Here is a 15,123-nt window from a genome sequence, read left to right as displayed (position 1 = left end):
ACGGCTTTAACAGAAAAATAATAAAACTATTGTCTGGCTCTCCATATGTTCCTCAATCTTCCAGTAGAAACAGAAATCCAGGACATATTTATTGTTCTGGCTTGGAGCCAGAGCCTGTATTTACTTTTGTGAGTGGCTGAGGAGTTGCGGTTTTTAAATAACTCCGAGCCTTCAGTGGCAAAATACATCACAGGCAGGAATTACTGCGTTTTTAATTTAAGCATGTGAGTGCCCTCATGGCTTTCTGCTCTGGCCTGAGCTGTGGAAGGGTCACCCTCAGCCTTCCTGGGGAGGAGGGAAGATTGAAGGGGTAAAAACTGGCCCTCCTTGCTTTTCCTTCACTCCAAAACCCTCGTTCTCCTTAGGAACTAGGGTGATAAGGAGCAAAAATCATGCTTAAGTATAATGCTGAAGAGCTTTTATCTCTTAAAACACATCAGCATTTAAGGGTTGCAGCAGAATTTAGTGTTCTCACTTCACCGTGCAGCTCCCACTTGCAGCCAATGGGTACAAATGAAATGTTTTTCCACAAATTTCCTTTATGTGTAGAGATTACACATTTTAATTGAGCTGCTGTTTTATTTTTGTTTTTGAAATGTTTTATGTTGTATTTCCATGGGGTTTCTGCAGGCATTTTCAGTACATTTTCTGGTTGGGTGCTTCCAAAAAAATCCTTATTATAGGGAGGAAGGATTCTACCCATGACAGGATAAGCCTGAATCCGTGAATAAATCAAGCTGTTCCATAGCCTAAGAATACATATGGTAATTTTGATTAGTCTCTCTGTGTGGATAGTGTCAATGTCTTCTGCTTCCTTGAGTATGAAAAATTCCATGTTAAATCATATCTCCCATGTGTTTTACTGTTTATACGTATCACTGCTGTCACATTGTAGGACATCATTGTAAGAAGGGAAAAAAGTGAGAGAGAAAATTTATTGACCAACTTGCTCAGTCAAAAACAGGATGAAAATTGGCTTTTTTTCCACATTTAGTGACACGACCATTAGCTGTTCTAAGCATCAGCCTTGGGACTTTCAGCATAATTTTTTTAGGATAAAATTGTGAAGAATTCCGAGATGTCTTTCATTTATTTAATTGTACAATAGCTGCCGGTGGTTTTATATCCATCATCACATGGGGCTGATGTTGCCCGCCTTTAACTGCCTTGTAAGACCGGAGCTGAATGAAACATGGATTAATTTTTCTATGCTGGTTTGTGTTGGAACCCTGGAGGCTGAAAATTTCAGGCTTTCTGTTCTAAAGGGCACTGACCCTCAAGTAGACACTACATTTGACTTGAGGCTGTGGAACGGGCTTCCAAAATTGAGTGATGGCCCTGGGGTTGTGGGGGTGTAGTTTGAATAGTATTGTGTGATTTCACAGGGTGAAAAACTTAGATTTAAGATTTTATTATACAGTAATATATGAGGCAAGATGGAGGACTTTGGGCATTGTCTAACTCCTTCTTCTTCTTCCTTCTTTGTGGGTTTGGGTGGTTTTCTGTAACTGGGTGGAAAAGATCAGCATTGTGGGCCTTGGGTGGTTATTATTGGGTCAAAAACATAAATAATATAGGTGTCACCTCGTTATTGGGTGATTAGTGCTTAAATAACCTTGCAAAGAGTTAGAGGTGCTCCATTTTACCTTCATTTTCTAACTTGCTAGTTAGATCTCACTACTCGTGAGCCTGTAATATAGATAAGAAATAATAAACACCGAGTCCGAACGTGAAACCGTGACTCCCGTGTATTAATCCCGACCTTGGCAGAAAAAGAAGCCAGAACCATCACAGGTTTGATGCTATTTTTTCTGTCTCTTTCCCTTTTCCTCCACAGCGAGCTGCCTCACTCCCCTCAGAACCTGGTGGCCACCCTGAACTCCTCCTACAGCCGCAGCGTGATGCTCTCCTGGGTGCGCCCCTTTGATGGCAACAGCCCCGTGCTCTACTACGTGGTGGAGCTCTCTGAGAACAGTAAGTCACATCTGTTTGGGTCAAATACTTCTCAGCCTCATGGTGTTCTTAATTATTCCTTCAGACTCACCTCTGCCCCAGAGCTGCTGACAAAATGCTGCTGCAGTTTGCTGAATGAGAGCCAGCTTGCACAAAGGGGTTTTTACACTCAGGGGTTTTACACACTGAAAGAGTGGAATGGCAAAGAAGGCTGAGATGGAGGGATTATTTTACAGGAAAGGCTTAGTTCTACCTCTACTGTTGCCAACCAGACTTGAAGCATAACAGGTCATTCCTCAGTAACAGAGCAGTAGTCAGTTTGTTCCTTGCCATGGCTGTCTTTTTCTCCAGTTTCATGGATTTCTTGGTGCATTCAGAGCCCCAGTTCCATATAAAGATGCAGAAAGGGTGATAATTCAAGGAACTGATGCTCTGTCAAAGGAACAAACTTGAATGTCAAGAGAAACTACAGTCTTAGATCTCTGTGGGCTCATCTATTTTCTGTGTTTTCTCTAGTTATCATTTTACACCTTTCCTTTAGCTAGATGCTTGAGGATGCTTGAATGCAATCCAAATACCTGACTTCCTGGGTTACAGACCTGGGCATTGGGAATTGCCACTTCCCAGGCTTATCATGCTGTACACCAGGCCCTCTGTGGCTCTCAGTCTGCAAGGTTATTCAGGGACACAGCTAATGCCTCTTTAGGAGTTGATGGAAAGATGAGGTTATATGGAAATCGGTCACCTTGGCAATACTTTCTAATCTCTATCACCCTACGAGCTGGAAATCCAAGCTGAACAATTGATTCTTGATGAAAAAATTAAGAGCATCACTTTTTGTGACATGTGGAAATTAGTCACTGCATAACTGAATGTGAAACAGTTCTGATTTCTGATTATCTGGAGAGCAGCAGTTTGTTTTGCCACACAGAGAGCTTGAGGGAAAACTTGAGCTTCGGATCACATACCAGCCTTTTGCTTTGCAGCCTGGAGTGCATAACTTCGCAGATGTGAAGGTCCTAGAACTGATGATCTTGACAACTGTTAAGCAAAGGGCGGGTTCCTAATCCTAGCAGAAATCCAAAGTCATGCCCAGGACTCCTGTCCTTAAAATAGTTCTTTTCAAGCAAAGACTCCTGATCTTTTTGTATCAAATGAATAAGAAAATCCACAATCCTGCACTCATACTCTTCCTGTACCTTTTTATCACCACCTTCCTTTTTATTTTCACTCTTCTCTCCTTCCCTCCCATAACTACAGGGCAATAACTGCTGGCTTTCTTCTTTTCCTTCCCTGATCTTCTGCCCAAGGATGTTACCCTTCTGCTCCTTGTTTCCCAGTGGCTTTATTGATGACAAGTCAGTGAAGCCCCAGTCTGGGAACATGATGCAAAGGTCCTAGAGCTGTATTTGCACAGAGACAGCACAGAGGTGGCACAGCATGTGCACCTGGGTCGTGCAGTGGGCTGCGTGAACTGGGACAAGTCCCTGAAAGAAGAGGCTGCTCATTCAGTGCCAGGAGAATCATGGAATTGTTTCAGTTGGAAGGGACCTTAAAGATCATCTCATTCCATCATTTCTCTTGTGTCATGGAGGAATTTGGAAGGTCTTCAAGTCCTTTCTATCAAGGATGTTCTGCAGTTGTATAGGAATGGGGTAGATGTGCCATCATTTTAAAATTAATTCACAGAAATTTGTCAAAGGCTCAGCCAAAATCAACAGTAGCTCTTTGGAAAGCATGCACACAATCCCTGAAACACCACAGGGTCCTGTGAACCACTGCTCACTCTGTGACAGATCAAATAATTTTGGCTGATGCCATTGCAATCTGCCACTGAGAGGGTCTCATTGTCCCAAAGCACAGGTCTGTGTCCTGCTGCAGCTCAAAGCTGCAAAAGCCAAACACAGGCCAGGTTTGTTGTGAACTGAGCAGTTTAACTCCCAGATATATCCCAGGTCTTGCTGTCCTTTAAGTCTTTTTCTTTATTTACTTTGCTTTTGTGTGCAATGTGTAAATGATTGCCCACAGAGGTAGAACAGGGAGGGGTCTGAGCCCTTGGATGTTCCACTGTTGCTGTGCTCTCTTGTTCATGTACACAGAACAGTTACAGCAATGTCAGCAGTGATTTTGGTTTGGAACACTGACTGTAACGTCTGCACTCCGTCACTGCCTTGTTTTGGTTTCTGTTTTCCTGAAGTGTTTGTTTTTCTGGGTTATTTTGATCTCAGCAGTGTGTGGTTAATATTTAGCTTCTCCAGACCTCCTGCTCCTCTGGAAACCATCACCTTCCCTTTGTTCCCAGCCATGCCAAGCACTGTTTGTGCACAGAGCTGGCATTTGATATTGTGTAGGTATAGCTTGGTCTGATATACTCTCTTTGCTTTTCAAAGACACTTTCTGTTTGGTTTTTTTGCTGCAGGAGGAGGAACTGTCAGGGAGACAGGGAACACCCTCCACGAGCTCTGTCACTGTCACAGCAGAGCAATGTGCCTCCCAACCCAATCCCCTTCACTTTCAAACCTGAAGGAGGGACACCAGAATTATGGTTTATTTTCCAGTTAGCAAAGCTGCAGATTTTGTTCCTAGTTCTGTGGTGTTTGAATGTTTGGAGTTCGACTGTTTTGGTTACAGGTGCTGAAACGTTGCCTTGTTTTGTTGCTTTTTTTGAGCTGTTTTGTTTTGGATAACTCTCTCCCAGCTTTAGGATCCATGGTAGGTTTTGAAGCACGTACCATAAATGAATACACAACAGTGTCTGTTGCAGAGAAATAGCCAAAGAGGTTTCAAAATAACAAGTATAAATTTCAGAGGTTTAATTACCAGCTGCATTAGAGGGAGGCGTGTCACTCCACCTGGCATGGATTAAAACTCCTTTTCATTAATATCAATTCAGTAAAGAGATACAAAACCCTTATTTTAATTAGAGGGAAAAAAAAAAAAAAACCAGTGGCAGATCGTGCACATAAATTGCTGGGAATATGAATGACTCTAGACACCTAATTTTTAAAATTAATGTATTTGGCACAATACAATAATTGTCAAAATACAAGTATTCACAGTAGACTGTGTCTGTGGGTGACTTGAGACATATGGCCTTAAACATTTGGGGGCAAATTTATAATCTAATTTGAAAAACACAGTTCCAAGGAAACACAGTCATTAAGTATTCCTGCCCACACAGAGCCAAGAATGTGAACCTTGATTTGAAATAGGATTTTCAAATAAATAGTACCATGCATTGCTGTCATTTGCACTAATATAATTTTGGATGTTTCATGACCTGTTTAGCCCCACTGTGATTTACCTCAGAATTCCAATGAAGTGTCTTCATGGAGTTAGGAGGGGATATGCTTATTTTATTCCAAAGAGGTTTAGACTGAAGGAATTAATCAAAAAAATATTCTGAATAGTCTTTTAACTGAAGAAATGAATTAAGACTTATAGAATTCTGCTGAGGACAATTAAGATAAAAGCCCATTTTTGTTTTATTGTATTCTGGGATATCTGTGCTTCGCGAGGTAATGATATAACTCAGATTCATCACGTTGTGCCAATGAGGAGATAATAAAAGCTCCTGTGGAAAGCATCTGTACATGCTTAACTAAAACCTATCAATTGTCATCCTGAATTTGGTAGGAATATTCAAAAGGCAAATATTGAACTCATTGATAAAGCTTTGCAAAAATCAAAGTAAAGCTGCATTGTCATTATGATTGTGACTCAGATCTACATGGGATAATTTTAGAAGACACTTTTTTTCAGGCCACTGGTAGACCTTGTATAGGTCCTACCAAACAAAGGGTGAATCATTTAGGTTTCATTTGGATTTTTTGCAATATCATATTGCTACAAAGCAATATGAAAGATGAATTCAGTGAATTCCAGCAGTACAGCAGATTCCAATGCTGTCATCTATGCAAAGCCCCCTGGAGAAGGAAAGAGATGGAAATGTGTTCCAAACCTGCAAAAATCAGCTTTCTGCAGTAGATCTGATTGGTAACATCAAATTAGAAATGATTTTGGGGGAAATTGCAATTAATGCATGAACTGTAGGGTAGGCAGGGAAATAGAGAAGAAATGCCTCTTGGCGCATAGCCAGAGTAATTGAATGCATCACAAGCACATCCAAAAATTCATGACCAAAAAAAAAAATTGTAATTTCTAAAACCCCAAAATGACATTGTAAACCGGAGAACGGCCTATGAGATTCTTCATTTCCAATAAATTAACTTGGAGAGGCAATCAGAGTTAATTCAGAATGCCCAATATTTGTAAGACGACAGACAGCTCAACATGGAAGTTGTTCAGACAGTGGCAATTACGGGGGAAGAGCAGCAGAGCCCAGAGTATGTTCTGGGCAGCTTAAGTTAAATGAAGGATTAGCAGAGTCTGTTCAGCCTAACAGAGGCTTTTTTAATAGTTTGACCTGGCAAGGCTTTTGTCACCATGGAGCTTCTCCAGGCTTCCTGGGACAGGTGAGTGACAGCCATCCCTGGAGGACAGGAGGGGCGGTGTTGAAAATTTTATGGCATGTTTCCCTTGTCAGAATTGCTCTTCTCTACAGTGAAAAGAGCTTCTGCACAATCCTGGGCTTGGGTGTGTGTATCTAAAGAGGGAGATCTGGCTTTTTTGGAGTGTTTCGTTTATTGATTGTCAAAAAAAAAAAAAAGACTTGACATTTAAATTTTAAAGATACTCTGCACACTCAGTGTATCCAGTGCTCCAGGAGTGAGCAAATGCTCCCTGCACCGCCCTCCTCTCTGAATCAGAGCGCCCAGGAGATGAATAGGCTTCGTTTATATTAGTTTCCAGTTTAATCTCTCTTCCTGCCAGATCTTTTATCTTCCACCAGGAGAGGAAAAAGAATTAATAAAGTATTCTACAGATGCAGCATATAAACAGAGCAAAGCCCCAAGGTGCTGAGGAGATTAATAGGGCCTGTTGTTGAATCAAACTGCTCACTACATTGAGCTGCTTGGGTTAAGCACTCTCAGGTGGTGTTTACACTGGCAGTAAACAAACGAAATGCTCTAGGAAACGGACCACTGCCCAAGTAGCTCATACAAGGGTATTTCACTCCCCTCTTGGTGCCTGCTCTTCCATTTTCCTCAGGAAGTTCCTTCAGGCAGTGCACTGGGTCAGCCATACCTTAACTCCAGCTTTCCTTGATTTGTTGCTGTGCACTCTGGCCATAACGAGGCTGTTTGGGAAGTCACAAGGGAAGCCTTTGAAAATTCAGAAGGAATTAGGGTGCAAAAAACTCCTAAGCAACGCTTTTCTAGATGGCACAGGTGTGCTTCCTCTAAGGGCTCTCTAAAAGAAATCCAGTGTTCAGCTAAGATAAATTGGCATCAAGATCTTGCAGCCAAAGTGGCTGTTGGTAAATCAACAATTGGCAAGGACAGACCTTGACTGCTGTGCACATGTCCCTCTCCAGCATTCCCAGAATTCTGCTGTGTCAGTTTTCCTGTTAAAAAAGACTTTGTTCTGGCAAGGCCCTTACTGGAATAAATACATTTGGAGTAATTTGAAGATGCAGTGTTTATAGCCGAACTGGCATCATACCCTAGAGGACTTAAACTTGCTAAGGAATCTGCCAGAAAAGCACAAAATGAGTGGCTTCTGTCTTGGTGTGAAGTTTAGCAGCTTTCCACGTTTGGGACATCTCATCTTCGTTTTCAGGCAGACGTTGAGGTGACCTGCCAGGAGCCACGATGCACTTCTGATGAGCAACATGCACAGACAACGTTGCCAAAATGTACAGCGAGCTCCTCAGCAATTTCCAGAAGTGTTAGTAATTTGAGCAGGGAGCATGAAAACAGCTGGTATTATTTAAAAACTGAACAAATCTTCAAATTGGCTGATTCCATTGCTGTACTGTTGCAACACAGACCAAATGTCACCTCTCCCTGACTATTTCAGTCATGACTTCAGGGAGAATATGTGACACCAGGCTATGGAGAGGAGAAGTCGGAATATTTAATTTTCAACATGTTTCATTTCTGACCTCTTTGAAAACTTGTGATTTGGACATCAGAGGAGCTCGGTACAGCAAGAATGTGAATACACAGCAAGGGATTTAGAGAGCTGCCAGGGCTCTTTCTACCAGGGAATCTTCCTAGGACCATTAGATTCCATGCTGAATACTATCACTAGGAAAGAAAAAAAAAATAAGATTGCAGACACGTAGAATCAGCAGCAGAAGCTTTCTCAGGTCTTGCAGCAAAGGGCTGATTTGGCAGAGAGAGTCACGCTTCCACACCTGCTTGCAAGCTGGGTAGGAAGATATTCCAAACTGACTGTGAATTTCATTAGAAACCTTCCACCAGAGCCACTCATGGGTGTGGTGGTGTGATGGCCTGCCAAACAGATGGGTTGTGAAATACACAGCCCATCTGTCTTTATCATGCTTGTTTCCTCTTTTATTAAAATGTTAATGAATATAGTTTTTATTTATTATGCCATGACATGTGCAGCATCACTTTCCAGTAGACAAATGTGCAATCTGCATAACCGTGTGGGCTGACAGGAAGGTTTCTTCTGCTGAAAAGAAACTTCTTCCCAAAGTTCCTCTGAGGGAAGCAAGCACAAAGAGCCCTGAGCAGTCAGAGGCGTTTTCTCACTTCTGCAGGGCCTTTGACAGGCACTTCCATATTTTTTTCTTTTTTTTCCCCATGTTATTTTTTCCCAACAGATTCTCCCTGGAAGGTTCACCTGTCAAACCTCGACCCGAAGATGACCGGTGTCACTGTGAGTGGCCTCACTCCTGCCAGGACCTACCAGTTCAGAGTGTGTGCAGTCAACCAGGTGGGGAAGGGCCGCTACAGCACTGAGACCAGCAGGTAATGACAGTCAGGGTCTGTGTGCTGAAGGGACAGATGCCTGGGCAGGGAAAAAATGCTACTTGTGGACAAAGGAATGAAATAATCTTCTGCGCAAAGACTGGGAGAGGGAGAAGTTGGGATTTCCCAGGCCTCTGGAGAGTGCTCTGCGGCTGGCAGGAGTTGGGGATGGTGGCATTTGGGGGATGCAGGAGATCAGCACATCGTGGGAGAGAGGTGTCCTCATACCCCAGAGTATCAGTGGAGCAGAATCTTGGAAATGATGTTTTGTTCTTGTGCTGAACCCCAGCAGTTGGCCCGGGCAGGAGCACAGCTCTCACCCTGTCATGGCAATGTCACTTCTGGAATTTACCCAGATGTGACAGAGAAGGATGGCTTCATCATACTCAGTTTCAAATGCATCCCCCTTCTTCTGTGAACCAAAGCTTGCTGCGAGCTTGAATTGCAGAACAGCTGAACTCTAAACGGCTTTTTCAAAATGTAGGAGTTTGATATGAAAAATATTGAAAGAGCTGAAAGAAACAATTTGGAAGGAGTCACAGACACTGGACCTGAGCTCTAACTCATTCAGGCTTGTAATCTTTTTAAAGAGTTGTAGCAGCATGGGTGATTCCAAGAGAATAGGGTTACCTCAGCTGTCTGTCTTGTTGCTTGCTTAACTGATTTCCTATTATGTTGATTTGTTGTAACTATTTCATGCATGTCTTCAGCAGTTTGATCAGCATTATATTTCTTTCTAGTCATCAGACTGTGATAAAAGAAAGTGGTTCACTTGGAGGGGACACAGGAAATAGACTGTTATTTATGATTTCTTTCAACACCCATGTCCATCACATTCTTTTGTACTTAGGTTGATGCTACCTGAGGAGCCCCCCAGTGCCCCTCCTAAAAACATTGTGGCCAGTGGGAGAACCAATCAATCCATCATGGTCCAGTGGCAGCCTCCTCCTGAGAGTGAGCATAATGGGGTTCTTCATGGCTACATCCTCAGGTGAGTCCTTTCTTAACCTGGAAAATCCAGAGATAGGTCCAGGTGTGCACAAGGGAGTTCAAATGGTGTGACTTAAGAGTGTAATAAAATCTATCTCTAACTGAATTAAAGATATTAATTACTGTTTGCAGACCCTCAGGCTGCCTGAGTTTGTTAAATATGAGAAAACAGCAACTCTTCAAGGGGTCACAAGGGTGCAGCTACTTAAATTCTGGTCTGTGTCTGCTCCAAAGGACCAGCTCTCTGTGGAGACTCACAACATCCTTTTATTCCATTTTCAAAGGGAAGTGAAGCACCAAGCAACGCAAGTGTTCACGAGGGAGGCTGGTACAGTGCAGCCTATGCAGATGTATATTTGCTTATTACAAGCTCAGCTCCCTGCTCGAAAGGTTAATTAAATTTATCAAAGACACAACAGGGCTCTTGCCTATGGAGGAGCAGCAAAAGAATCAATAAACTTCAGTTTTGTGCCAAACAAAATGGAGAGAGGGAATGACAGGTCAGATGCTTCATGGCAGACCTTGGTTTGGTTTTGAAAATCAGCCAGTTGAGTCAGATCCTTTCAGCCCTGTCTGTATTTATTAATGAGAAACGCATTTAGGCAGGTACCTGGGAATCCTGCACACATCCAGTCTGGCTTCTTACACAGAATTCACTGTGTTAGAAAGGGTGTTGCCACACGTGAGAGACTTTGCAGAGCATTTCCCTTAGGTGATTTTTTGGGAGTCAGTATTCACTCCTACCCAAGTCCACTACAGCTTACTGCTCATTTGGCATCCTCCACACCCTGCAGTGCTAGCAGCCAGCTAGGGCCACACCTCTAGTGAGGGAGGCATTATCTAAATTAGAGTTTTTGTGGGAAACTTCCAGCCCCTGACACATTTCCAAGGGATGGTTATAGTCTCCTGTGGGCAGGCTGCTGACATTTTTCATACAGTATCTTCCAGAACTGTAAAAGATAACTAAATGCTGCAGTTAAAATGCCAACATCCTGTTCATGCTGTGCTCCTACGTTTGCTGGCATGGATGGAAAGGCTTTTGTCATGTTAAGAGTGTTGGTGAGCTCCCAAAACAGCCCTGGGAAGTTCCCTCTGTCTGCAGGCAGAGTTGAGTCTGTTCATCTCCTGTCACCTGCACAGAGCCCCTTGTGCCGGTGCTGTTGGTGCAAGGTTTTAGGGTTGGGCTCAGTTTAAAATGTTTTGTCAGCCATGAGTGGGGAAAGGTGCTTTAACTTCTCCCTGCATAGACCCTTGTCCTGAGTCTTGGGTTCCCACTGGCACAGGCTGCAAACGTTGTTTATGCAATTCTTCCCTTCAAACCGGACTCCTCAGTGCCAGGATTAGTTCCTTAGGTATTCCCAAGGAGCCTTTCCCTGTCTCAGCATTAAGTCCTTTAAAAAGCAAAATCCCATAGGCTCCTACTTCTGGCAATCTGTGCTGTTTTCTCCATATAGCACTTCCAATAATGTTTAACTTTGGTACTTTCTACAGTATTTATCTTCATAATTGATCTCTGACCCTGCTGTAACATCTCTTGCCATTTTAATAGTGCTCATATTCATTATGCTCAGTCTGGGAACATTTTTGGTGTCTTCCTGCTTTGTCTTGACAGCAGAGCAGAGAAACCATTTATTCAACAGGAATTTAAGACAATCATATAAAAGCACAACTGTCCCTGGTAATAAACCAGGCTGTTCTTCCAAGTCGAATTGTGTGGTCACAGCAATATGCACTGAAGAACAGAGTTCCTGCACTGATTTCTGCAGAATCAGGGTGCAGCAGGATGAAAACCACCAGCCATCCCAGAGACCCAAAGCTCAAGACATGCAAGATGCTAAATTGATGGAACACCTGATCTTTAAAAGTGAAGGTGCACTGCACAAGTCATGTGGAGTATCCATCAAAGTCCGTGGTGAGAAAAATCATGAAGACATGACATTTCTGAACTGGCCTCCTTCCTCTGCCCTTTTTCTCACTGCCAGCATTGCATTTAGGGGTCTGCCATGCTAACAGCATAACAGATTAAATCACAGGAGCACTTACACCTTGTCTGCTGGGCAGGAGACAGAACATTGCTGCACTCAGAACTGACTTGCCACGGAGCACAAACCCTGCACAGCAGCTGAGAGAGAGAAAGGGGGAGCAAGACATTCAATAAACTCAGCTGAGGGCTGGTATTTCTTTATTTCCATTTATTTTTCGTAAATGGAATCATACCAGTGTAGCATTACAAATATTAACTGTGCTAAAGGATGGTCAGGCGAGCAGCAGAAAATAAGGGTGTTGTCAGTGAGTAAGAACTGATCTCTTTATAGGAAGACTTCAGAACAAAAATCTGTCTAAAACACGTGACGTTGTCTAGTCATAAACATTGCACCAATTTTACTAAGATGAATTGAAAATCTTTCTGTAAGATGTCAATGAAATCGTTCTGTGTCAATAAACTTCTGGTGATTGCAGTGAAGCAAAGGATGGTTAAGAGTGTACAAAAGTTATGTGGTGAATAAAAATACAAATGTTTCCATATTTGTCTTTTTCATGGAATAGTAATGCCTTGTGTCCCTTATTTGGCCTCTGTTTTTTTGATTTTTTTATGAATTAGCATATTGTGAGCATCCACTGTACCACTTTCCTAAAGGAAAGAAAACAAACAGTATTATTCACATTCACAGGTTTGCAAGGTTTGTTTGTTTTCTATAATTTAGTTTTTCTCTGTAGTTTGTTGGCCTGAAGAGACACATCAAAGGGGCTGTTTTCTGGAATACAGTTTTTTACATGGGAAAATATATTTGGTGTTTCAGCTTCTCATGTCTCAGCAGGAAGAGTTTCAGGACATTTATCAGCCACCTGTGTTTGATACAGCCCTTCTCCTGGAATGCCAGTGCTTACCCAACTCTTCAATCTCAACTGTATTTAATCCTTATTTTAATAATTCTGTGAAGTAAATTCTGGTGGAAGCCAGGAGTGCCAGTGGCTGAGATTCCAGGAGGTCAGAGCCCTCTGAGCTCCTCCTTTCCAGGTTTCAGAAGTGAAGGAAAAAAAAACATTTCTCAGGCTGATTTACAGCAGCACTCTGATAAAAATCACATCTGGGCTATTTTTTGTACTAAATCACAGCTTTTACTAGACAAGCCACATTTAAAAAGCTGTAATTTTTCTTCAACCATAAAACAGGATAAAATACCCGTTTTGTTTAGCACTGAGCCTGTAATCTCAGTGAGATCAGATTATAAATACTATAGCAGTCAAACATGATATGGTCTTATCAGAAGTTGCTATGTTACTCCTGATTATTTTTCATTATTCCTGGTAAAATTCTGCTGTAAAACTTTGCATATTGCCTCTTCACAAAGGAAACTATTTTGCCAGTCAGGGTATTTTCTCTAATTGATACCATCTAATTAAGCAGTTAATGCTTCTCCCCATCTGGCAGGTATCGCCTGGCCGGCCTCCCGGGAGAGTACCAGTACAAGAACATCACCAGTGCAGAAATCAACTATTGCTTGGTGAAAGACCTGATCATTTGGACCCAGTATGAAATCCAGGTGGCATCTTACAACGGGGCTGGGCTGGGAGCCTTCAGCAGGCCCGTGACAGAGTACACACTGCAGGGAGGTGAGCAAATCCCACCAGCATCTCCTTCACCGTCCCACAGCCTCCTCAGGGCATGTCCTGCCTGGAGTCCCACCTCAGAACCTGGGAAATCAATGGTCACTTCAGTCAAAGTGGACAGACAGCTTGGAGGAAGAGGCACTGCAAATTTCAAATGCCTGAGCAGAGCTGAGTCTCTGCTCTATCTCTGTTGTAGGAAAAGCTGGGAGTAAAGTCAAAAATTATCTGTTTTGTTGACCCTTGTGATGACGTGTTGCCACACTTGCAGGTCAGAGCCAGCTGCAGCAGAAGTAATAAATAGAAATGCTGATGAGAGCTGGGGTCCTGGGGAATGGATTTATGGGACCTGTGACAGGCAGGGGCTGAGGTTACCCTGCCTGGAGAGTTAGAGAAAATATGGCAGGGAATTGGTTTTATCATGGCCAAGGCATGCAAGATGCTGCATATGCAATATAAGAGACAGAGTGAACCAGCTGCTTTAGCTCTGATAATCACAGAATACCTTGTTTTAGAAACATGGAATAAATTGTAAGGAAAGTGTAAGGAGAGAAATACAACCTGTGGAGAAAGGGTTCTGAAGCATTTCAGGAATGGTGCAGATACTTGCAAAGGGGAAGATAAAATGATCTTTAAAGCCCTGATTTTTATGCTACAGCTCCTCCACACTTTTCTAAGTGCTTTAAGAAGAGTATAAATTACACCAACAAAAGGATATGTAATTACTTTTTACAGCCAGTGTAAGGCATGTTTACACCTCTAGATTGGTATAAAAATCTGTAGGATAATTAAGTGCCAGGTCCTTAAGGCTTCCATATATTCCCATAATTGCAGGGTTGTGCTGGATGCTGAGCACTGGACAGGACATGGGCTCTACTTGGTTGGTCATAAAACAATTACACTGTTTTAAAAACTTGCAGATTTACAGTGCATCAGTTAATTTTCAATCAGTGAAGAAGATGTAGTTGTTTAATTGTTACTGGGAGTACATTATAACATGATTAGATACAGTTTGAGGTGTAGGGAGATCTTTAAGAAAAGATTATTCATATGCAACACTAATTAACCACAGCAACTAGAGAAAGAACTATATATATTTTGTCTTAGGGCATGTAAAGTCTCCTAGTTTAGAGGAGCCTAGGCACACTCAACCTCATTCTAGAAGTATTTATAGCAGACCTTGAAATGTTTTTCTTGAAGTCTTCTCCTTGCAGCCAGGATTAATGTTTTCTCTCCCACTAAAGACCTGAGCTCTGCAGAGAATTGGTTTGCCCACAGAATTTGAATCCCTTTTGTGATTATGCTTGTAATTCATTACCTTGTTTATTTGCACATTTGAAGCTATCATAGCACCTTAACCTTCCATCTATTAAGGCCCAGGTTTGGACTTCACACTCTTTTTTCTTAAACCCTGTAATTGACTCTAATTTCCCTTGATATTATGTGCAGTTATTATCATCCTTTATTGATTGGCTGTCTGTTGTCATTTATAAGGGTATAAATCCTCTGTTATAAATTAGGTGTAGTCAGTCCTGCATTCATGTTAATCAGAAAGAGTGTTCAGACTGCAGGCCAACCTTCAATAGCCTCTTTGGCTTCATGTAATTCCTCAATGCTGGGTAGATATAGGAAAAAAACCTGGATATTTCTGATTTATTTCATATTGTTTGCTGATAGCTGTTAATAACTATATAATAATATATATAATATAATAATAATATATATTATA

At 42.1% G+C, this 15,123-nt stretch overlaps 1 protein-coding gene across 1 annotated transcript in view; it reads left to right on the top strand.

Annotated features, from left to right (window-relative positions):
• SDK1 (sidekick cell adhesion molecule 1) overlaps positions 1-15,123 on the top strand; it is a 393,752-nt gene that overhangs the window by 262,461 nt on the left and 116,168 nt on the right. The window contains exons 15-18 of the mRNA XM_083872526.1: positions 1,838-1,974; positions 8,648-8,795; positions 9,646-9,786; positions 13,219-13,400. Of these exons, the coding sequence (XP_083728652.1) occupies positions 1,838-1,974; positions 8,648-8,795; positions 9,646-9,786; positions 13,219-13,400 (608 nt within the window). The remainder of the gene's footprint in view (positions 1-1,837; positions 1,975-8,647; positions 8,796-9,645; positions 9,787-13,218; positions 13,401-15,123) is intronic.

The sequence above is a fragment of the Zosterops lateralis genome (assembly GCF_965231275.1).
Source record: "Zosterops lateralis genome assembly, chromosome: 15".
Taxonomy (NCBI): domain Eukaryota; kingdom Metazoa; phylum Chordata; class Aves; order Passeriformes; family Zosteropidae; genus Zosterops; species Zosterops lateralis.
The sequence above is the reverse complement of the archived record's forward strand: the minus strand, read 5'-3'. Positions and strand labels throughout refer to the sequence as shown.